General features: G+C 65.5%; 4 protein-coding genes across 4 annotated transcripts in view; 2 read left to right on the plus strand and 2 right to left on the minus strand.

Moving 5' to 3' along the window:
* The window catches only part of LOC141972579 (uncharacterized), a 710,276-nt gene that overhangs the window by 614,894 nt on the left and 72,783 nt on the right, over positions 1–22,599 (minus strand). The window lies entirely within an intron of this gene.
* LOC141972595 (uncharacterized) overlaps positions 1–22,599 on the plus strand; it is a 366,186-nt gene that overhangs the window by 276,778 nt on the left and 66,809 nt on the right. The window lies entirely within an intron of this gene.
* On the plus strand, positions 273–13,835 carry GTF2H4 (general transcription factor IIH subunit 4). Its single transcript, XM_074930541.1, has 13 exons — positions 273–398; positions 1,578–1,682; positions 3,613–3,744; positions 4,995–5,091; positions 5,208–5,296; positions 6,392–6,500; positions 6,607–6,675; positions 8,394–8,477; positions 9,120–9,252; positions 9,504–9,634; positions 12,127–12,174; positions 12,318–12,396; positions 13,511–13,835. The coding sequence occupies exons 2-13, from the start codon at positions 1,609–1,611 to the stop codon at positions 13,681–13,683; spliced, it is 1,218 nt and encodes a 405-aa protein (XP_074786642.1). The 5' UTR covers positions 273–398; positions 1,578–1,608; the 3' UTR covers positions 13,684–13,835.
* LOC141972637 (uncharacterized) lies at positions 18,545–21,774 on the minus strand. Its single transcript, XM_074930574.1, has 2 exons — positions 21,353–21,774; positions 18,545–19,195 (listed from the first exon to the last, which is right to left on the minus strand). The coding sequence occupies exons 1-2, from the start codon at positions 21,740–21,742 to the stop codon at positions 18,962–18,964; spliced, it is 624 nt and encodes a 207-aa protein (XP_074786675.1). The 5' UTR covers positions 21,743–21,774; the 3' UTR covers positions 18,545–18,961.

Raw genomic sequence — 22,599 nt, forward strand, 5'->3', positions numbered from 1 at the left:
GATCTGGGGGGCAATGGGGAGATATTGAAGGGCAACAGGGACTGGGGGGGTCGATGGGGGGATACTGGGGGGCTGGGGGGCAATGGGGGGTAATTGGGGGGGTAAGAGGGACTGGGGGGGGCAATGAGGGGAAATTGGGGGGCAGCGGGGGGGGGGGGGGGCTCACCGCACTGCGCTTCTCTGCTGCCCTCGCAGGTGCGGGTGATACTGGTCGCTACTGGTTTATACTGGTGAAGAGCCGCGGTGGGGGGGGGCGATGGAGGCCGCCCCCCGCCCCCCCCCCGCCTGCAGCGGGGGCAGCTGCAGTGCAAGAACCTGCACGAGTTCCTGCGGGGGCTGAGCCCCCCCATCCTCGACCGCCTCTACGGGCACCCCGCGACCTGCCTGGCCGTCTTCCGGTGAGCCCCCCCAAACCTGACACCCCCCCACAACCCCCCCGGGATGCCCCAAGAACCCCCGGGGCACCCTGACCCCCCCCCTGGGGCACCCTGACCCCCCCCGGGGTACCCCAACACGCTTTGGGGATCCCTGACCCCCCCCTTGGGGCACCCTGACCCCCCCCGGGGCACCCCAGCGCTCTTTGGGATCCCTGACCCCCCCCTTGGGGCACCCTGACCCCCCCCGGGGCACCCCAACGTGCTTTGGGGATCCCTGACCCCCCCCTTGGGGCACCCTGACCCCCCCCTTGGGGCACCCTGACCCCCCCCGGGGCACCCCAACACGCTTTGGGGATCCCTGACCCCCCCCTGGGGCACCCTGACCCCCCCCGGGGCACTCCAACACACTTTGGGGGTCCCTGACCCCCCCCTTGGGGCACCCTGACCCCCCCCGGGGCACCCCAACACGCTTTCGGGGTCCCTGACCCCCCCCGGGGCACCCTGACCCCCCCCGGGGCACCCCAATGCTCTTTGGGGATCCCTGACCCCCCCCTTGGGGCACCCTGACCCCCCCCGGGGCACCCCAACACGCTTTCGGGGTCCCTGACCCCCCCCGGGGCACCCTGACCCCCCCCGGGGCACCCCAATGCTCTTTGGGGATCCCTGACCCCCCCCTTGGGGCACCCCAATGCTCTTTGGGGATCCCTGACCCCCCCCTTGGGGCACCCTGACCCCCCCCGGGGCACCCTAACGCTCTTTGGGGGTCCCTGACCCCCCCCCGGGGCACCCCAATGCTCTTTGGGGATCCCTGACCCCCCCCTGGGGCACCCTGACCCCCCCTGGGGCACCCCAACACGCTTTGGGGGTCCCTGACCCCCCCCGGGGCACCCCAATGCTCTTTAGGGATCCCTGACCCCCCCCGGGGCACCCCAATGCTCTTTGGGGGTCCCTGACCCCCCCCGGGGCACCCTGACCCCCCCCAGGTCACCCCAACACTCCCCCTGACCCCCCCCCCCCCAGCACCCCAATCCCCCCCCGAGACTCCCAATCCCCCCCCCCTCCCCGAGCACCCCAATCTCTCCCGCGGTGGGTGAGGGTGCCCACGGGTGCTTTCTACAGGGCAAAAGGGGGGGTTGTGGGTTTTGGGGTGCCCCCCCTCGTGGCTCAGGGTGCCCCCCCCCCCGACCTGACCCCCCCCAGGGAGCTGCCGGGGCTGGCGCAGGCCGGGGTGATGCGGATGCTGTTCCTGGAGCAGCCCCTCCCTCAGGCCGCCGTCGCCCTTTGGGTCAAGAAGGAGCACAGCAAGTGGGTGCTGGGGGGGGCCATGGGGGGGTCCTGAGGGGGCTGAGGGGGGGGCCATGGGGGGTCCTAAGGGGGCTGGGGGGGGCCATGGGGGTGCTGGAGGGGGCGTAAGGGCATTGAAAGGGTGCTGGGGGGGTCCTAAGGGGGCTTGGGAGGGCCCTGGGGTGCTGGGGGGCCCTGAGGGGGGGCCATGGGGGGGTCCTAAGTGGGTCGGGGAGGGTGCTGGGGGGGGGCCTTGGGGGGTCCTAGGGGGCTGGGGGGGGGCCATGGGGGTGCTGGAGGGGGCGTAAGGGCGCTGAAAGGGTGCTGGGGGGGTCCTAAGGGGGCTTGGGAGGGCCCTGGGGGGGCCATGGGGGGGTCCTAAGTGGGTCGGGGGGGGTGCTGGGGGGGCCCTAAGGGGGCTGGGGGGGGGCCATGGGGGGTCCTAGGGGGCTGGGGGGGGCCATGGGGGTGCTGGAGGGGGCGTAAGGGCGCTGAAAGGGTGCTGGGGGGGTCCTAAGGGGGCTTGGGAGGGCGCTGGGGGGGCCATGGGGGGGTCCTAAGTGGGTCGGGGGGGGGGGTGCTGGGGGGCCCTAAGGGGGCTGGGGGGGGTCCTAGGGGGCTGGGGGGGGGCATAGGGGTGCTGGTGGGGGCGTAAGGGTGCTGGGGGGGTCCTAAGGGGGCTTGGGGGGGCCCTGGGGGTGCTGGGGGGGCCCTAAGGGAGCTGGGGGGGTTTTGGGAGGGGCCTGGGGATGCTGAGGGGGACCTGGGGGGGTCCTAAGCAGATTTGGGGGGGTCCTAAGGTGGCTGGGGGGGGTCCTAAGGGTCCCTTAAGGGGGGTGGGGGGGGCCCTGGGGGGGCCCTGTGGGTGCTTGGGGCGGATTTTGGGGTGCTGGGGGGCCCTAAGGGGGCCAGGGTGGGATTTTGGGGTGCTGGGGGGGCCCTGAGGGTGCTTGGGGTGGATTTTGGGGTGCTGGGGGGCCCTGAGGGGGCCGGGGTGGGATTTTGGGGTGCTGGGGGGGCCCTGAGGGTGCTTGGGGTGGATTTTGGGGTGCTGGGGGGCCCTGAGGGGGCCGGGGTGGGATTTTGGGGTGCTGGGGGGGCCCTGAGGGTGCTTGGGGTGGATTTTGGGGTGCTGGGGGGCCCTGAGGGGGCCGGGGTGGGATTTTGGGGTGCTGGGGGGGCCCTGAGGGTGCTTGGGGTGGATTTTGGGGTGCTGGGGGGCCCTAAGGGGGCCGGGGTGGGATTTTGGGGTGCTGGGGGGGCCCTGAGGGTGCTTGGGGCGGATTTTGGGGTGCTGGGGGGCCCTAAGGGGGCCAGGGTGGGATTTTGGGGTGCTGGGGGGGCCCTGAGGGTGCTTGGGGCGGATTTTGGGGTGCTGGGGGGCCCTAAGGGGGCCGGGGTGGGATTTTGGGGTGCTGGGGGGGCCCTGAGGGTGCTTGAGGTGGATTTTGGGGTGCTGGGGGGCCCTAAGGGGGCCGGGGTGGGATTTTGGGGTGCTGGGGGGGCCCTGAGGGTGCTTGGGGCAGATTTTGGGGTGCTGGGGGGCCCTAAGGGGGCCAGGGTGGGATTTTGGGGTGCTGGGGGGGCCCTGAGGGTGCTTGGGGTGGATTTTGGGGTGCTGGGGGGCCCTAAGGGGGCCGGGGTGGGATTTTGGGGTGCTGGGGGGGCCCTGAGGGTGCTTGGGGCGGATTTTGGGGTGCTGGGGGGCCCTAAGGGGGCCAGGGTGGGATTTTGGGGTGCTGGGGGGGCCCTGAGGGTGCTTGGGGTGGATTTTGGGGTGCTGGGGGGCCCTAAGGGGGCCGGGGTGGGATTTTGGGGTGCTGGGGGGGCCCTGAGGGTGCTTGGGGCGGATTTTGGGGTGCTGGGGGGGATCCCCAGGAATCGCAGGGGCCTTGAGGAGCCCCCTTGATTTTTGGGGTGCCGGGGGGGGGCGTTCCGGGGGGCCCCGCAGGGAGCAGGCCGAGAGCCGGGAGGTGCTGCTGGCGCTGCGGCTGTGGCACCCCCACACCCTGCCGGGGGGGCTGCCGGGGGTGGCCCTGCACCCCAACTTCCGCCAGAACCTGCGGGTGGCCCTGCTGGGGGGGTGCGTGACGGGGGGGGGGCGCTTGGGGTGAGGGGGGGGGACTTGGGGGGCACAGGGGGGCGGGGTCCCGGGGGTGATAAGGGGTGGGGAGGGGTTACTGGGGGGCACAGGGGTGTTGGGGGGGTAATTTGGGGTGAGGGGGGACTTGGGGGTCCCAGGGATGTTGGGGGGGGTAATTTGGGGTGAGGGGGCGACTTGGGGGGCACAGGGATGTTGGGGGGGGTAATTTGGGGTGAGGGGGGGACTTGGGGGGCACAGGGGTGTTGGGGGGGTAATTTGGGGTGAGGGGGGGATTTGGGGGGCACAGGGGTGTTGGGGGGGTAATTTGGGGTGAGGGGGGACTTGGGGGGCACAGGGGTGTTGGGGGGGTAATTTGGGGTGAGGGGGGGACTTGGGGGGCACAGGGGTGCAGTGGGGGGGTCATTTGGGGTGATAAGGGGCAAGGGGGGAACTTGGGGGTCCCAGGGATGTTGGGGGGGGTAATTTGGGGTGAGGGGGGGACTTGGGGGTCACAGGGGTGTTGGGGGGGTAGTTTGGGGTGAGGGGGGGACTTGGGGGTCCCAGGGGTGTGGGGGGGGTAATTTGGGGTGAGGGGGGGACTTGGGGGTCCCAGTGGTGTTGGGGGGGTAATTTAGGCTGAGGGGGGGACTTGGGGGGCACAGGGATGTTGGGGGGGGGGGCACAGGGGTGCAGTGGGGGTGTCATTTGGGATGAGGGGGGGACTTGGGGGGCACAGGGGGGCAAGGGGGGGTCCCGGGGGTGATAAGGGGTGAGGGGAGGTTACTTGGGGGTCCCAGGGATGTTGGGGGGGGGTAATTTAGGGTGAGGGGGGGGACTTGGGGGGCACAGGAGTGCAGTGGGGGGGGTCATTTGGGGTGGGAGGGGGTACTTGGGGGGTCGCAGGGGTGTTGGGGGGGGTAATTTGGGGTGAGGGGGGGACTTGGGGGTCCCAGGGATGTTGGGGGGGGGGCACAGGGATACAGTGGGGGGGTCATTTGGGGTGTGGGGGGGGGGGGGACGACTTGGGGGGGCACCGGGGGGGTCCCTTGGGGCGACAAGAGATTGCGCGTGTGTGTGTGTGCGCGTGGGGGGGGGGGCGTTACCTGGGCTCAAATTAACGAGGTTTCGGGGGGGCTGAAATGACAAACTGGGAGGTTTTGGGGGTGCTGGGGGGTATCGGGGGGGTGATTTTGGGGTGTTTTTTTTTTTTTGGGGGGGGGTCACCCCAAAATTAAAGGGGTGTCCCGCAGGGGCAAGGCCTGGTCGGACGACACGAGCCAGCTGGGCCCGGACAAACACGCGCGGGACGTGCCGGCCCTCGACAGATACGCGGAGGAGCGCTGGGAGGTGAGGGGGGGCTTTTTATTTTTTTTGTGGGGGGGGCCACGATATTTTTGGGGAGCCCCCCCCCCCCCTCTTCCTTCCCCAGGAGTGAGGTTTTTTGGGGGGCGCCCCGGTTTCAGGTGATTTTACACTTCATGGTGGGGTCGCCCAGCGCCGCCGTCAGTCAGGATTTGGCTCAGCTGCTCGTTCAGGCCGGGCTGATGAAAAGGTGAGGGGGGGGGCGCGGGTTTGGGGGGGTCCTGGGGGGGTTTGGGGGGGTCTGAAGCACTTGGGGGGGGGCTCTGAAGGATTGGGGGGGGGCTCTGAAGGATTTGGGGGGGGCCTTGAAGGGGTTTGGGGGGGCTCTGAAGGATTGGGGGGGGCCTTGAGGGGATTGGGGGGGGCACGGAAGGATTGGGGGGGGCACTGGAGGATTTGGGGGGGGCTCTGAAGGATTGGGGGGGGCTCTGAAGGATTGGGGGGGGCTCTGGAGGATTTGGGGGGGGCTCTGGAGGATTTGGGGGGGGCTCTGGAGGATTGGGGGGGGCTCTGAAGGATTGGGGGGGCACTGAAGGATTTGGGGGGGGCTCTGAAGGATTTGGGGGGGGCTCTGGAGGATTGGGGGGGGCTCTGGAGGATTTGGGGGGTCTCTGAAGGATTTGGGGGGGCTCTGAAGGATTTGGGGGGGCACTGAAGGATTTGGGGGGGGCACTGGAGGATTGGGGGGGTCACTGAAGGATTTGGGGGGGGCTCTGAAGGATTTGGGGGGGGCACTGAAGGATTTGGGGGGGCACTGAAGGATTTGGGGGGGCACTGGAGGATTGGGGGGGTCACTGAAGGATTTGGGGGGGCACTGGAGGATTGGGGGGGGCACTGAAGGATTTGGGGGGGTCACTGAAGGATTCGGGGGGGCTCTGAAGGATTTGGGGGGGGCTCTGAAGGATTTGGGGGGGCTCTGAAGGATTTGGGGGGGGCTCTGAAGGATTGGGGGGGTCACTGAAGGATTTGGGGGGGGCTCTGAAGGATTTGGGGGGGGCTCTGAAGGATTTGGGGGGGGCTCTGAAGGATTGGGGGGGTCACTGAAGGATTTGGGGGGGTCACTGAAGGATTGGGGGGGCTCTGAAGGATTTGGGGGGGTCACTGAAGGATTTGGGGGGGGGCTACGAGGAATGTAGAGCACACACATAGAGTGGGGGGGGGGGTGTATTTCCCTTCACTTTTGGGGTTTAAAACAGGGCTGGGGGGGGGTATGCGGGTGTTTTTTGGGGGGGGGGGCCCCCTTTTTTTTTTTGGGGTGCACTAACAGCCCCCCCCCCGTCCCCAGCGAGGGGGGGGAGCCCCCCTGTATCACCTCGGCCGGGTTCCAGTTCCTCCTCCTCGACACCCCCGCCCAGCTCTGGTACTTCGTCCTCCAGTATCTCCGCGGGGCGGAGGTGAGCGGGGGGGGGGGGACCCAAAAAAAAAGGGGGGGACCCCAAAACATCCCCCCAGCCCCCCCAAATCAATTTTTAAACCCCCCCCCCAAAAAAAAATCCGCAGGCGCGGGGGATGGACCTGGTGGAGATTCTCTCCTTCCTCTTCCAGCTCAGCTTCTCCACCCTCGGAAAGGTGGGGGGGGGGGTGTTTGGGGGCCCCCCCAAAAATTTAGGGGACCCCCCCCTTCACCCTGGGGGGCTGAGGGAGTGCGGGGGGGTCTGGGGTGTCGGGGGGGGCACCCACAAAGGGGGTGGGAGGGAGAGGGGGGGAGTCCAGGGGGAGGGGAAAGTGACCCCCCCCGTCGCTGGGTTGGGGCAGGAGGGGGGGTTGTATAGGGAGGGGGGAACTGGGGGGAGCTGGGAGGGACTGGGGGGGACTGGGGAGGGACTGGGGGGGAACTGGGAGGGACTGGGGGGGAGCTGGGAGGGACTGAGGGGGACTGGGGGGCAGCTGGGAGGGACTGAGGGGGACTGGGGGGAGCTGGGGAGGGACTGGGGGGAGCTGGGAGGGGACTGGGAGGAACTGGGGGGTAACTGGGAGGTACTGGGAGTAACTGGGAGCCCCCAGGACTACTCGGTGGAGGGTTTGGGGTAACTGGGCGTTACTGGGGATAACTGGGAGGAACTGGGAGTAACTGGGAGCCCCCGGGACTCCTCGGTGGAGGGTTTGGGGTAACTGGGCGTTACTGGGGGTAACTGGGAGGAACTGGGAGCCCCCGGGACTACTCGGTGGAGGGTTTGGGGTAACTGGGCGTTACTGGGGGTAACTGGGAGGAACTGGGAGTAACTGGGAGCCCCCGGGACTACTCGGTGGAGGGTTTGGGGTAACTGGGCGTTACTGGGGTAACTGGGAGGAACTGGGAGTAACTGGGAGCCCCCAGGACTACTCGGTGGAGGGTTTGGGGTAACTGGGCGTTACTGGGGGTAACTGGGAGGAACTGGGAGTAACTGGGAGCCCCCAGGACTACTCGGTGGAGGGTTTGGGGTAACTGGGCGTTACTGGGGGGAACTGGGAGGAACTGGGAGTAACTGGGAGCCCCCAGGACTACTCGGTGGAGGGTTTGGGGTAACTGGGCGTTACTGGGGGTAACTGGGAGGAACTGGGAGTAACTGGGAGCCCCAGGACTACTCGGTGGAGGGTTTGGGGTAACTGGGCGTTACTGGGGGTAACTGGGAGGAACTGGGAGTAACTGGGAGCCCCCAGGACTACTCGGTGGAGGGTTTGGGGTAACTGGGCGTTACTGGGGGTAACTGGGAGGAACTGGAAGTAACTGGGAGCCCCCAGGACTACTCGGTGGAGAGTTTGGGGTAACTGGGCGTTACTGGGGGTAACTGGGAGGAACTGGGAGTAACTGGGAGCCCCCAGGACTACTCGGTGGAGAGTTTGGGGTAACTGGGCGTTACTGGGGGTAACTGGGAGGAACTGGGAGTAACTGGGAGCCCCCAGGACTACTCGGTGGAGGGTTTGGGGTAACTGGGCGTTACTGGGGGTAACTGGGAGGAACTGGGAGTAACTGGGAGCCCCAGGACTACTCGGTGGAGGGTTTGGGGTAACTGGGCGTTACTGGGGGTAACTGGGAGGAACTGGAAGTAACTGGGAGCCCCCAGGACTACTCGGTGGAGGGTTTGGGGTAACTGGGCGTTACTGGGGGGAACTGGGAGGAACTGGGAGTAACTGGGAGCCCCCAGGACTACTCGGTGGAGGGTTTGGGGTAACTGGGCGTTACTGGGGGTAACTGGGAGGAACTGGAAGTAACTGGGAGCCCCCAGGACTACTCGGTGGAGGGTTTGGGGTAACTGGGCGTTACTGGGGGTAACTGGGAGGAACTGGAAGTAACTGGGAGCCCCCAGGACTACTCGGTGGAGGGGATGAGCGAGTCCCTGCTGACCTTCCTGCAGCACCTGCGGGAGTTCGGGCTGGTCTTCCAGAGGAAGGTGACACGGGGGGGACACGGGGGGGTGACATGGGGTGGGGGGACACGCGGGGGGGTGACAGGACATGGGGTGACACGGGGGGGGACAGGACACGGTGAGGGGGGGTGACACGGGGGGGGACAGGACACGGCGGGGGGGTGACACCAAGGGGACCGCTCGGGGGGGGGGCGTTGTCCCCACAACCGGGTCCTTGACACCACGTCCCGTGTCCCTGTGCCCCCCCCCTTGTCCTTGTGCCCCCCCCCTTGTCCTTGTGCCCCCCCCCTTGTCCTTGTGCCCCCCCCCTTGTCCTTTTGTCCCCCCCTTGTCCTCATGGCCCCCCCCTTGTCCCTGTGTCCCCCCCTTTTTCCCTGTGCCCCCCCTTGTCCTTATCCTTCTCCCATTGTCCTCGGGTCCCCCCCCGTTGTCCCTGTGCCCCCCCCGTTGTCCCTGTGCCCCCCCCGTTGTCCCTGTGCCCCCCCTTTGTCCCTGTGTCCCCCCCCCCCCCGTTTTCCTTATCCCTCTCCCGTTGTCCCTGTGCCCCCCCCGTTGTCCCTGTACCCCCCCCGTTGTCCCTCTGCCCCCCCTTTGTCCCCCCCCCGTTGTCCCTGTCCCCCCCCCGTTGTCCCTGTGTCCCCCCCCTTTGTCCCTGTCCCCCCCCAGCGCAAGTCCCGCCGGTTCTACCCCACGCGCTTGGCCATCGCCCTGGCCTCGGGGACATCGGGGGCCCCCCCCGAACCCGACGCTCACGGCTTCGTCCTCGTCGAGACCAACTACCGCATCTACGCCTACACAGGTGCCACCTCCTGTCCCCTCCCTGTCCCCAACCGCGGGGGGGGGGGACACACACAGGACCCCCCCCACCCCACCCCACCCCACCCCACTCCGTGTCCCCTCTCCCCCACGTCCCCCTTTTAACCCCCGAGCCTCGTGTGTGTGTCCCCCCCCCTCCGTGTCCCTTGTCCCCCGTCGCCCATCCTGTGCGTCCCCGTGTCCCCCCCCCGTGTCCCCGTGTCCCCCCCCCGTGTCCCCGTGTCCCCCCCCCAGACTCGGAGCTGCAGATCGCCCTCATCGCCCTCTTCTCCGAGCTCCTCTATCGCTTCCCCAACCTGGTGGTGGCCCAGGTGACAAGGGACAGCGTCCAGGCGGCCATCGCCAACGGCATCACCGCCGACCAGGTGGCCACTTGGGGGGGGGCTCCTGGGGGGATTGGGGGGGCCCCCGAGGGGGCCTTGGGGCTGCTTGGGGGTTTTGGGAGGGGGCTTTTGGGGGCACTGGGGGGTTCTTGGGGGGGGTCTTGGGGTCACTGAAGTGTCTTAGGGGGGGTTTTGGGGTGCCCCAGGGGTGTTGGGGGCACTGGGGGGGTTTGGGGGGGCTTTTGGGGGCACTGGGGTGTCTTAGGGGGGGTCTGGGGGGACTTTTGGGGCTGCTGGGGTGTCTTGGGGGGGCTTTTGGGGGCACTGGGGGGTCTTGGGGGGGGTCTTGGGGTGACTGAAGTGTCTTGGGGGGGTTTTGGGGTCCCCCAGGGGGTGTTGAGGGCACTGGGGGGTCTTAGGGGGGGTCTGGGGGGGGTTTTGGGGGCACTGGGGTGTCTTAGGGGGGTTCTGGGGGGCTTTTGGGGCTGCTGGGGTGTCTTGGGGGGGTTTTGGGGGGCTTTTGGGGGCACTGGGGGGTCTTAGGGGGGGTCTGGGGGGACTTTTGGGGGCTGCTGGGGTGTCTTGGGGGGGTTTTGGGGGGGCTTTTGGGGGCACTGGGGGGTCTTGGGGGGGGTCTTGGGGTGACTGAAGTGTCTTAGGGGGGGTTTTGGGGTCCCCCAGGGGGTGTTGGGGGCACTGGGGGGTCTTAGGGGGGTCTGGGGGGGTTTTGGGGGCACTGGGGGGTCTTGGGGGGGGTCTTGGGGTGACTGAAGTGTCTTAGGGGGGGTTTTGGGGTGCCCCAGGGGGTGTTGGGGGCACTGGGGGGGTTTGGGGGGCTTTTGGGGGCACTGGGGTGTCTTAGGGGGGTCTGGGGGGCTTTTGGGGCTGCTGGGGTGTGTTGGGGGGCTTTTGGGGGCACTGGGGGGTCTTAGGGGGGGTCTGGGGGACTTTTGGGGCTGCTGGGGTGTCTTGGGGGGGTTTTGGGGGGGCTTTTGGGGGCACTGGGGGGTCTTGGGGGGGGTCTTGGGGTGACTGAAGTGTCTTAGGGGGGGTTTTGGGGTCCCCCAGGGGGTTGTTGAGGGCACTGGGGGGTCTTAGGGGGGGGTCTGGGGGGGGTTTTGGGGGCACTGGGGTGTCTTAGGGGGGTTCTGGGGGGGCTTTTGGGGCTGCTGGGGTGTCTTGGGGGGGTTTTGGGGGCTTTTGGGGGCACTGGGGTGTCTTAGGGGGGGTCTGGGGGACTTTTGGGGCTGCTGGGGTGTCTTGGGGGGGTTTTGGGGGGCTTTTGGGGGCACTGGGGGGTCTTGGGGGGGTTTTGGGGGGCTTTTGGGGGCACTGGGGGGTCTTGGGGGGGTTTTGGGGGCGTCTTGGGGTGTTGGGGGCACTGGGGGGTCTTAGGGGGGGTCTGGGGGGGGTTTTGGGGGCACTGGGGGGGTCTTGGGGGGGGTCTTGGGGTCACTGAAGTGTCTTAGGGGGGGTTTTGGGGTGCCCCAGGGGGTGTTGGGGGCACTGGGGGGTCTTAGGGGAGGTTTTGGGGTGCCCCAGGGGGATATTGGGGTGCCTTTGGGTTCCCCGGGGGTATTGGGGTGCTCCTTCTGGTATTGGGGTTCCCCCTGGGGATATTGGGGTGCTCCTGGGGGTTTGGGGTGCCTTTGGGTGTCCCTGGGGACATTGGGGTGTCTCAGCGGGATATTGGGGTGCCTTTGGGTGCCCCTGGAGGTATTGGGGTGCTCCTTTGGGTATTGGGGTTCCCCCTGGGGATATTGGGGTGCCCCTGGGGGTTTTGGGGTGCCCCTGGGGGTTTTGGGGTGCCTTTGGGTTCCCCCGGGGATATTGGGGTGCTCCTTTGGGTATTGGGGTTCCCCCCTGGGGGTTTTGGGGTGCTCCTGGGGGTTTTGGGGTGCCTTTGGGTTCCCCCGGGGATATTGGGGTGCTCCTTTGGGTATTGGGGTTCCCCCCTGGGGGTTTTGGGGTGCTCCTGGGGGTTTTGGGGTGCCTTTGGGTGCCCCTGGGGGTATTGGGGTTCCCCCGGGGATAATGGGGTGCCCCTGGAGGTATTGGGGTGCTCCTTTGGGTATTGGGGTTCCCCCTGGGGATATTGGGGTGCTCCTGGGGGTTTTGGGGTGCCTTTGGGTGTCCCCGGGGATATTGGGGTGCTCCTGGGGGTTTTGGGGTGCTCCTGGGGGTTTTGGGGTGCCTTTGGGTGTCCCCTGGGGGTTTTGGGGTGCCCCTGGGGGTTTTGGGGTGCTCCTGGGGGTTTTGGGGTGCCTTTGGGTGTCCCCGGGGATATTGGGGTGCTCCTGGGGGTTTTGGGGTGCCTTTGGGTGTCCCCGGAGATATTGGGGTGCCCCTGGGGGTTTTGGGGTGCTCCTGGGGGTTTTGGGGTGCCTTTGGGTGTCCCTGGGGACATTGGGGTGTCTCAGCGGGATATTGGGGTGCCTTTGGGTGCCCTTGGGCACACCGAGGTGCCCCGGGGATATTGGGGTGCCCCTGCAGATATTGGGGTGCCCCCCACTCACCTGCCCCCCCCCCCCCAGATCATCCACTTCCTCCGCACCCGGGCTCACCCCGTCATGGCCAAGCAGGTGGGTGCCCCTTTATTTTTTTTTTTTTGGGGGGGGGGGGGGTCCCCCAATACCTGAGTCCCCCCTAAATAGAGTGGGAGGGGTCTGAAGGCGTAGGGGGGGGTCCCCAAAATTCACCGCGTGTGTGTGTGCCCCCCCCCCAGAGCCCGGTGCTGCCCCCCACCATCACGGACCAGATCCGGCTGTGGGAGCTGGAGCGGGACCGGCTGCGCTTCTCCGAGGGTGAGGGACACGGGGGACACCCCAAAAATGTCCCCTGGGGTCACCCCGGTGTCCCCAAAATAGGGGTGGGGGGCAGGAGGGGACATTTAGGGGGTCACCCCAAGGGGTTTTGGGGGGATTGGAAGGGCTGGGGGGGCCCCAAAGTAAGGGGAGGGGGACCCCAAAGTTGGCCCTGATGTCCCCAGAGCAAGGGAGGGGGGGGGACAGTCCCCAAGGGGAGGTGACAGTCTCTGAGGGGGGGGTGACAACTTTGGGGACAGTCTCAGGGGGAGGTGACAGCCCCGGGAGGGAGGTGACAACTTTGGGGACAGTCTCAGGGGGAGGTGACAGCCCCGGGAGGGGGGTGACAACTTTGGGGACAGTCCCAGGGGGAGGTGACAATCCCCGAGGTCCCCAAGGGGGGAGGAGGTGACAACTCCTGGGCAGGTCCCCAAAAGGGAGGTGACAATCCCTGGGGTCCCCCAAGAGGAGGTGACAACCCCGGGGGGGCAAGGTGACAATCTCTGAGGGGAGGTGACAACTTTGGGGACAGTCCCAGGAGCAGGTGACAATGCCCCAAGGTCCCCAAGGGGGAGGATGTGACAACCCTGGGCAGGTCCCTGAGGTCCCCAAGGGGAGGTGACAATCCCTGAGGTCCCCAAGGGGAGGTGACAGCCCCGGGGGGGAGGTGACAATCCCTGTGCAGGTCCCCAAGGGGAGGTGACAATCCCTGAGGGGAGTTGACAGTCCCAGGGGGAGGTGACAATCCCTGAGGTCCCCAAGGGGCGGGGGGTGTGACAACCCTGGGCAGGTCCCTGAGGTCCCCAAGGGGAGGTGACAGCCCCAGGGCGGGGAGGTGACAATCCCTGAGGTCCCCAAGGGGAGGTGACAGCCCCAGGGCGGGGAGGTGACAATCCCTGTGCAGGTCCCCAAGGGGAGGTGACAATCCCTGAGGGGAGTTGACAGTCCCAGGGGGAGGTGACAATCCCTGAGGTCCCCAAGGGGCGGGGGGTGTGACAACCCTGGGCAGGTCCCTGAGGTCCCCAAGGGGAGGTGACAGCCCCCGGGGGGGGGGGGGCTGGGGGTGCGTGTAGATGTGGGGGTGTCCCCCCCTAACGCCCCCCGTCCCCCCCAGGGGTGCTGTACAACCAGTTCCTGTCGCAGGTGGATTTCGAGGTGCTGCGGGACCACGCCCGCGCCCTGGGGGTGCTGGTGTTCGAGAACCCCGCCCGGCGCCTGATGGTCGTCACCCCCGGGGGACACCCCGACGTCAAACGCTTCTGGAAGAGGCAGAAGCACAACGCTTAAAAATTGGGGGGACACCCCCCCCCTACACCCCACTTTTGCACCCCCCCGTCTTTCCCCAGTTCTCCCTCCGGTTCGCTGTCTCCAGCCCTGGGTGCCCCCCCCCGCCCCGCCCGGTGCCTCAGGCTGTTGGGTTTTGGGGTACCCCCCTGCCTTTGGGGGGCTGACACCCCTCATTCTGAGCACCCCAATTCCTCGGGGTCTGGGCATCTCAATTTTGGGCACCCCAAGATCCAGGCACCCCGATTTTTTGGGGGTCCAGGCACCCCAATCTCTCAACATCCAGGCACCCCGATCCTGAGCACCCCAATTTTTTGGGGGTCCAGGCACCCCAATTCCGGGCACCCCAATCCCATGAGGCTTTGACATCCTGATCCTGAGCACCCCAATTCCTCAGGGTCTAGGCACCCCAAGCTTTCAAGGTCCCGAGCACCCCAATTTTTGGGGGTCCAGGCACCCCAATCTCTCAACATCCAGGCACCCCGATCCCGAGCACCCCAATTTTTAGGGGTCCAGGCACCCCAATTCCAGGCTCCCCAATCCCATGAGGCTTTGACATCCTGATCCTGAGCACCCCAATTTCTCGGGGTTCAGGCACCCCAATTTCAGGCACCCCCAGCTCTCAAGATCCTGAGCACCCCAATTTTTGGGGGTTCAGGCACCCCATTCTCATGGGGCTTTGACATCCTGATCCTGAGCACCCCAATTTCTCGGGGTTCAGGCACCCCAATTTCGGGCACCCCAAGCTCTCGAGATCCTGAGCACCCCAATTTTTTGGGGGTCCAGGCACCCCAATCTCTCAACATCCAGGCACCCCGATCCCGAGCACCCCAATTTTTGGGGGTCCAGGCACCCCAATCTCTCAACATCCAGGCACCCCGATCCTGAGCACCCCAATTTTTTGGGGTCCAGGCACCCCGGTTTTGGGCACCCCAATCCCACGAGGCTTTGACATCCTGATCCTGAGCACCCCAATTTCTCGGGGTTCAGGCACCCCAATTTCAGGCACCCCAAGCTCTCGAGATCCTGAGCACCCCAATTTTTTGGGGGGTCCAGGCACCCCAATTCCGGGCTCCCCAATCCCATGAGGCTTTGACATCCTGATCCTGAGCACCCCAATTTCTCGGGGTTCAGGCACCCCAATTTCAGGCACCCCCAGCTCTCAAGATCCTGAGCACCCCAATTTTTTGGCGGTTCAGACACCCCGATTTCTCAGGATCGGGGCACCCCAGTTCCAGGCACCCCAATCTCTCAACATCCAGGCACCCCGATCCCGAGCACCCCAATTTTTTGGGTGTCCAGGCACCCCAATCTCTCAACATCCAGGCACCCCGATCCTGAGCACCCCAATTTTTTGGGGGTCCAGGCACCCCAATTCCGGGCACCCCAATCCCATGAGGCTTTGACATCCTGATCCTGAGCACCCCAATTCCTCAGGGTCTAGGCACCCCAAGCTTTCAAGGTCCCGAGCACCCCAATTTTTGGGGGTCCAGGCACCCCAATCTCTCAACATCCAGGCACCCCGATCCTGAGCACCCCAATTTTTAGGGGTCCAGGCACCCCAATTCCGGGCTCCCCAATCCCATGAGGCTTTGACATCCTGATCCTGAGCACCCCAATTTCTCGGGGTTCAGGCACCCCAATTTCAGGCACCCCCAGCTCTCAAGATCCTGAGCACCCCAATTTTTGGGGGTTCAGGCACCCCATTCTCATGGGGCTTTGACATCCTGATCCTGAGCACCCCAATTTCTCGGGGTTCAGGCACCCCAATTTCGGGCACCCCAAGCTCTCGAGATCCTGAGCACCCCAATTTTTTGGGGGTCCAGGCACCCCAATCTCTCAACATCCAGGCACCCCGATCCCGAGCACCCCAATTTTTTGGGGGTCCAGGCACCCCAATCTCTCAACATCCAGGCACCCCGATCCCGAGCACCCCAATTTTTGGGGGTCCAGGCACCCCAGTTTTGGGCACCCCAATCCCATGGGGCTTTGACATCCTGATCCTGAGCACCCCAATTTCTCGGGGTCCAGGCACCCCAATTTTGGGGCTCCAGCACCCCAAACTGTTGGTCTGGGTGGGGCAGAAACGACTTTTGAGGAAAAAAGCGGAGATTTTGGGGAAAAAGGTTTAATTTTTCTTCAAATTGACGGGTTTTTTGGGGGGAAAAAAAAAAAAAAGGCGATTTGTGAGGAGAAAAGGAAGGGTTTGGGGCAAAAAGTGATTTTATGAGGAAAAAAGGGGTTGAATGAAAATTAAAAAAAAAAATAGTAACTGGGAGGATTTGAAGGAAAATTAATTTTTTTTTTTGAGGAAAAAATGAAGGTTTTTTGCAAAAAATATTGCTAGAAGGATCTGAAAGAAAAATTGAGGGAGTTTGAGCAAAAAAGTTGAGTTTTTCTGCGGAAAAACTTGTTCAATCTCCTGTTTTTTTCTTTAGGAAAAAAAAAAATAATTTTTCATTTTTTTTGCTCATTTTTTCCTCCAGTTTTGATGGAAAACGGGGAGATTTTTGATGGGAAATTGCGGGTTTTGAGGGGGTAAAAATGAGCTTTTGGGAGAAAACGGGGAGTTCTGAGCCAAAAATTGAGGGGTTGAGGGGAAAGCGTATTTAAAAAAATTAAGTTTTGCGGTGTTTTTTGAGGAAAAAGGGTTTTTTTTGGGGGGAAAAAAAGGGGGTTTTGAGGGGAAAAAATGGGGATTTCTGAAAGTGGATTTGCTAAAAATTGGGAGTTCCTGATGAAAAAAATGTTGGTTGTGGGGTTTGGGGGTTTTTGTTGCGAGAAGAAAATGTTGAAAAAAGTGAATTTTGTTTTTTAAGAGTGGTGTTTTTTGATTGATTTTTTAATAATAAAAGCGGCGTTTTGAGGAAAAAAAAGAGAATTTTGAGAACAAGCCGGGGGTTGTCTGAGAGAGAAGCAGGTTCTTGGGAGGGAGGAAAGCAGCGATTTGGTTTTTTTTATTTTTTCGGGGTTGTTTTGGGGAGAAAATATGTTTTTTTTGATGAAGGAAAATGTGAGTTGAGGAGGAAAAATTGGGGGAAAATGTGGATTTGTGAGGATTTAAAAAAAAAAAAATCATAATAAAACGGATTTGGGGAGAAAACAGGGAGAATTCCTGCAGGGAGAAACCGCAGAGGTGGGTGGAGAGGGGGAGAAAACAATTCGATGGGGTTAAATCGAGGCATTTAAGGAAAAATAATCGGGGTTTTTTTTAAGGTTAAAAACCTCAAAACCGGGAAAAATGGGGATTTTTGGTCGGAGGCGGCCAACGGGTGGCGTTTGGAGGGAGAAAAAAGCGGGATTTGGTGCCGGGTTTGAGGGAAAAACTTCCGTTTCCCAGCGCGTTTGGTAGGGCGGGGCGTGTTGTCGGTTAATTGGGGTTAATTGGGGCTAATTAAAGGAGGGGGCGGAGTCTCCGTTGGCCGCGGCCGCCGGCGCTTCCCGCTTTATATAGGGCGGGGACTCCAAGCTCCGCCCCCCGGAGGGTTTCAATCAGGTCCGCCTGCCCCGCCCGCCGCCTGTGCTGGGAGGTGCCGTGGGTTTCAATCAGGTCCGACGCGGCTTGGCCACGCCCCCCTCCTCTTCCCGCCAGTGACTGGGGGCTCCGCAGGGTCCTACCGCCCGAGCGCGCCCGGATACACGGGGGCGGTAGGAAACCTCCGAGCCCGCCCAGTTCGCCCAGTAGCCCCCAGTGCTCCCAGTAGCCCCCTCGGCATCCCAGTGACTCCCTGAACCCCAGTTCCCCAGGATCTCCCAGATCCCAGTTCTCCCAGTCGCTCCCAGTTCCCCCCAGATCCCAGGGACTCCCTGAACCCCAGTTCTCCCAGTAACCCCCAGATCCCAGTTCTCCCAGTAGCCCCCAGTGCTCCCAGTAGCCCCTCAGCATCCCAGTAACTCCCTGAACCCCAGTTCCCCAGGACCTCCCAGATCCCAGTTCTCCCAGTCGCTCCCAGTAGCTCCCAGATCCCAGTTCTCCCAGTACTACTCAGATCCTTGTTCTCCCAGTAGCCCCCAGTTCTCCCAGTTCCCCCCATATCCCAGTTGTCCCAGTAGCCCCCAGTTCCCCCAGTATCCCCCACATCCCACTTCTCCCAGTAGACCCCAGTTCCCCCAGCACCCACCCAGGTACGGGCCCCCCCCCGACCACTGGGACCAGTATAAAGGGGATACTGGGACCAGTACGGGAGGGATACTGGGAGGGCGACAAGGGGGGGGGCGATGGGACCAGTTGAGGCCAGGGAAGGGCACTGGGACCAGTTTGGGAGGGACCAGTTTAGGCTGGGGGGGGGGGGGCAGGATGGGTTCAGGCCAATGGGGGTGCTGGCACCAGTTTAGGGTGGATACTGGGACCAGTTTAGGATGGATACGAATAATAGGCCCCTATGGGGCAGGGGGGTCCCTATGGGGCAGGGGGGGTCCCTATAGGGCAGGGGGGGGTCCCTATGGGTCGGGGGGGGTCCCTATGGGGCAGGGGGGGGTCCCCATGGGTCAGGGGGGTCCCTATGGGGCAGGGGGGGTCCCTATGGGGCGGAGGGGGGTCCCTATGGGTCGGGGGGGGGTCCCTATGGGTCGGGGGGGGGTCCCCATGGGGCAGGGGGGTCCCCATGGGGCAGGGGGGTCCCTATGGGTCAGGGGGGGTCCCTATGGGTCGGGGGGGGTCCCTATGGGTCAGGGGGGTCCCTATGGGTCGGGGGGGGTCCCTATGGGGCAGGGGGGTCCCTATGGGTCAGGGGGGGGTTCCTATGGGGCAGAAGGTCCCTATGGGGCCTCCCCCCCCCCCTTTGCCACCCCCCCCCCTCCCCATTTGCACGTCCCCCACCTCAACGACCCCTTTTATTTTTCTCATTTTTTTTTTTTTTTTTTTTTAATTAATGACTATAATTACATTTCCGGGCCGTTTTCCCCATTCCGGCCGTTTTTTCACCCATTTCTCCTCCCCCAGCACCCACCACCCCGCGGGGTGGGGGGGTGACGGGACCCGATTCTCCGCTGCGTGTTTAATTTGGGGGGGGGGGGGGGGGGTGTGTGGAGCCCCCCCCCCCCCCTCAGGGCTGATATTTTGGGGTGAAACCCCCCCGAATTGGGTCACCCGCCAGCGCCGCCTCCCTCGGGGTGGCCTTGAACCCGTGAAGGAGGAGGATGGGGGGGGGACACACACACCCCCCCACACACAACGGGGGGACCCCCCCCAAAAAAAAAAAAACAAAAAAAAAAACCAAACTCACACACACACACACACGGGGGGGGGGGGGGGGGGTGTCCCGTGTCCCCGCCGCGTGGCTCAGCGGTGGCCGTGGGCCGGGGTGACATCGGGGGCCGCGGGGGGGGGTCCGTGGGGGTCCCCGCAGAGGGAGGGGGGCGGCGGGGGGGCGGCGGGGGCCCCGTAGTGGCGGTGGCGCAGGACGTGGCAGAGCCAGGCCACCAGCTGCCAGTACTCCTCGAAGGAGACGCGTCGGTCCCCGTTGGCGTCCAGCAGGTCGAAGATGGCGGCCACAGCCTGCGGCTGGCCCGTGTCCTGCGGGGGGGACACCGGGGGGGACGTGGGGACAAGGGGAGGCACGCCGTGGGGACACGGGGACGTGGGGACGACGTGGGGACAAGGGGAGGGGCGCCGTGGGGACACGGGGATGTGGGGACGCCGTGGGGACAAGGGGAGGGACGCCGTGGGGACACGGGGATGTGGGGACGCCGTGGGGACACGGGGAGGGTCCCTGTGGGGACACCATGGGGACGTGGGGACAAGGGGAGGGACCCTGTGGGGACACCGTGGGGACATGGGGACAAGGGGAGGGACCCTGTGGGGACACAGGGACGTGGGGACGCCGTGGGGACAAGGGGAGGGACGCCGTGGGGACACGGGGACGTGGGGACGCCGTGGGGACACGGGGAGGGACCCTGTGGGGACATGGGGACACGTGGGGAGGGGGTGACACTGCTGGTGGGTGGATTGTGGGGACGTGGGGACACCATGGGGACAAGGGGAGAGACCCGGTGGGGACACGGGGACGTGGGGACACCGTGGGGACACCGTAGGGACAAGGGGAGGGGCGCCGTGGGGACACGGGGACGTGGGGACGCCGTGGGGACACGGGGAGGGACGCCGTGGGGACACGGGGAGGGACCCTGTGGGGACACCGTGGGGACGTGGGGACAAGGGGAGGGACCCCGTGGGGACACGGGGAGGGACCCTGTGGGGACACCGTGGGGACGTGGGGACAAGGGGAGGGACCCCGTGGGGACACGGGGACGTGGGGACGCCGTGGGGACACGGGGAGGGACGCCGTGGGGACACGGGGACGTGGGGACGCCGTGGGGACACGGGGAGGGACCCTGTGGGGACACCGTGGGGACGTGGGGACAAGGGGAGGGTCCCCGTGGGGACACGGGGACGTGGGGACGCCGTGGGGACACGGGGAGGGACGCCGTGGGGACACGGGGACGTGGGGACGCTGTGGGGACACCGTGGGGACGTGGGGACAAGGGGAGGGACCCCGTGGGGACACGGGGACGTGGGGACGCCGTGGGGACACGGGGAGGGACCCCGTGGGGACACGGGGACGTGGGGACGCCGTGGGGACACGGGGAGGGACCCTGTGGGGACACCGTGGGGACGTGGGGACAAGGGGAGGGACCCCGTGGGGACACGGGGAGGGACCCTGTGGGGACACCGTGGGGACGTGGGGACAAGGGGAGGGACCCCGTGGGGACACGGGGACGTGGGGACGCCGTGGGGACACGGGGAGGGACGCCGTGGGGACACGGGGACGTGGGGACGCTGTGGGGACACGGGGAGGGACCCTGTGGGGACACCGTGGGGACGTGGGGACACCATGGGGACAAAGGGAGAGACCCCATGGGGACACAGGGACACGTGGGGAGGGGGTGACACTGCTGGTGGGTGGATTGTGGGGACGTGGGGACACTGTGGGGACACCGTGGGGGACAAGGGGAGGGGCGCCGTGGGGACATGAGGACGTGGGGACGCTGTGGGGACATGGGGACACGTGGGGAGGGGGGTGGCACCGCTGGTGGGTGGATTGTGGGGACGTGGGGACACTGTGGGGACACTGTGGGGACAAGGGGAGAGACCCCGTGGGGACACGGGGATGTGGGGACACCGTGGGGACACCGTGGGGACAAGGGGAGGGACCCTGTGGGGACACGGGGACGTGGGGACACCATGGGGACAAAGGGAGAGACCCCATGGGGACACGGGGACACGTGGGGAGGGGGTGACACTGCTGGTGGGTGGATTGTGGGGACGTGGGGACACTGTGGGGACACCGTGGGGACAAGGGGAGGGGCGCCGTGGGGACACGGGGACGTGGGGACGCCGTGGGGACAAGGGGACACGTGGGGAGGGGGTGGCACCGCTGGTGGGTGGATCGTGGGGACACTGTGGGGACACCGTGGGGACACGGGGACATGTGGGGACACCCTGTGTGGGGACATGGGGATGTGGAAAGGGGACACGGGGACACCGTGGGGGGACACAGGGGACACGTGGGGACAAGGTGGCCCCGCTGGAGGGTGGGTCCCGTGGAAGGGGTGGGGACACCGTGGGGACACCGTGGGGACACCGGGGTGGGCGGGGGCCTTGGGGACATCTGTGGGGACACGAGGCGACGTGGAGGGACACGGTGGGGGGACACGGGGACACGGGGACACTCACGGTGAGCTGGTGGCCCAGCTCGCGGCGCAGGAGGCGCTGGAAGGCGGCGGGGTCCAGACTGGGCTCCCGCCCCCCCCGGCACTGGGCGTACTGGTGGAAGGTGGCGACCACGGCGTGGAGCCCCCGCTCCAGCGGGGAGGGGGACCCTGAGCCGCGGGGACACGGGGGACACGGGGGACAGTGGGGACATTGGGGACATGGGGGACATTGGGGACACGGGGGACATGGGGGGGACATGGGGGGACATGGGGGGACATGGGGGACATTGGGGGACATGGGGGGGACATTGGGGACATTGGGGACACGGGGGGACATTGGGGACATTGGGGACATTGGGGAAATGGGGGGACATGGGGGGACATTTGGGGACATGGGGGACATTGGGGACATGGGGGGGACATGGGGGACATTGGGGACATTGGGGACATTGGGGACACGGGGGACATGGGGGGGACATGGGGGGACATGGGGGACACGGGGGGGACATTGGGGACATTGGGGACACGGGGGGGACATGGGGGACAGTGGGGACATTGGGGACATGGGGGGGACATGGGGGACATTGGGGACATTGGGGACATTGGGGACACGGGGGACATTGGGGACACGGGGGGACATGGGGGGACATTGGGGGACATGGGGGGGACATGGGGGACATTGGGGGACATGGGGGGGACATTGGGGACATTGGGGACATGGGGGGACACGGGGGGACATTGGGGACATGGGGGGACATGGGGGGGACATTGGGGGACATGGGGGGGACATGGGGGGACATGGGGGGACATGGGGGGACATGGGGGGGACATGGGGGACATTGGGGGACATTGGGGGACATTGGGGACATGGGGGGACATTGGGGACATGGGGGACATTGGGGGACATGGGGGGGACATGGGGGGACATGGGGGGACATGGGGGGACATGGGGGGGACATGGGGGACATTGGGGGACATTGGGGGACATTGGGGACATGGGGGGACATTGGGGACATGGGGGACATTGGGGGACATGGGGGGGACATTGGGGGACATTGGGGACATTGGGGACATGGGGGACATTGGGGGACATGGGGGGGACATGGGGGACATTGGGGGACATGGGGGGGACATTGGGGGACATGGGGGACATTGGGGACACGGGGGGGACATTGGGGACATTGGGGACATGGGGGGACATGGGGGACATTGGGGACACGGGGGGACATTGGGGACATGGGGGGACATGGGGGGACATTGGGGACACGG

Source organism: Athene noctua, chromosome 34 (genome assembly GCF_965140245.1).
Source record: "Athene noctua chromosome 34, bAthNoc1.hap1.1, whole genome shotgun sequence".
In the NCBI taxonomy this organism is placed as follows: Eukaryota; Metazoa; Chordata; class Aves; order Strigiformes; family Strigidae; genus Athene; species Athene noctua.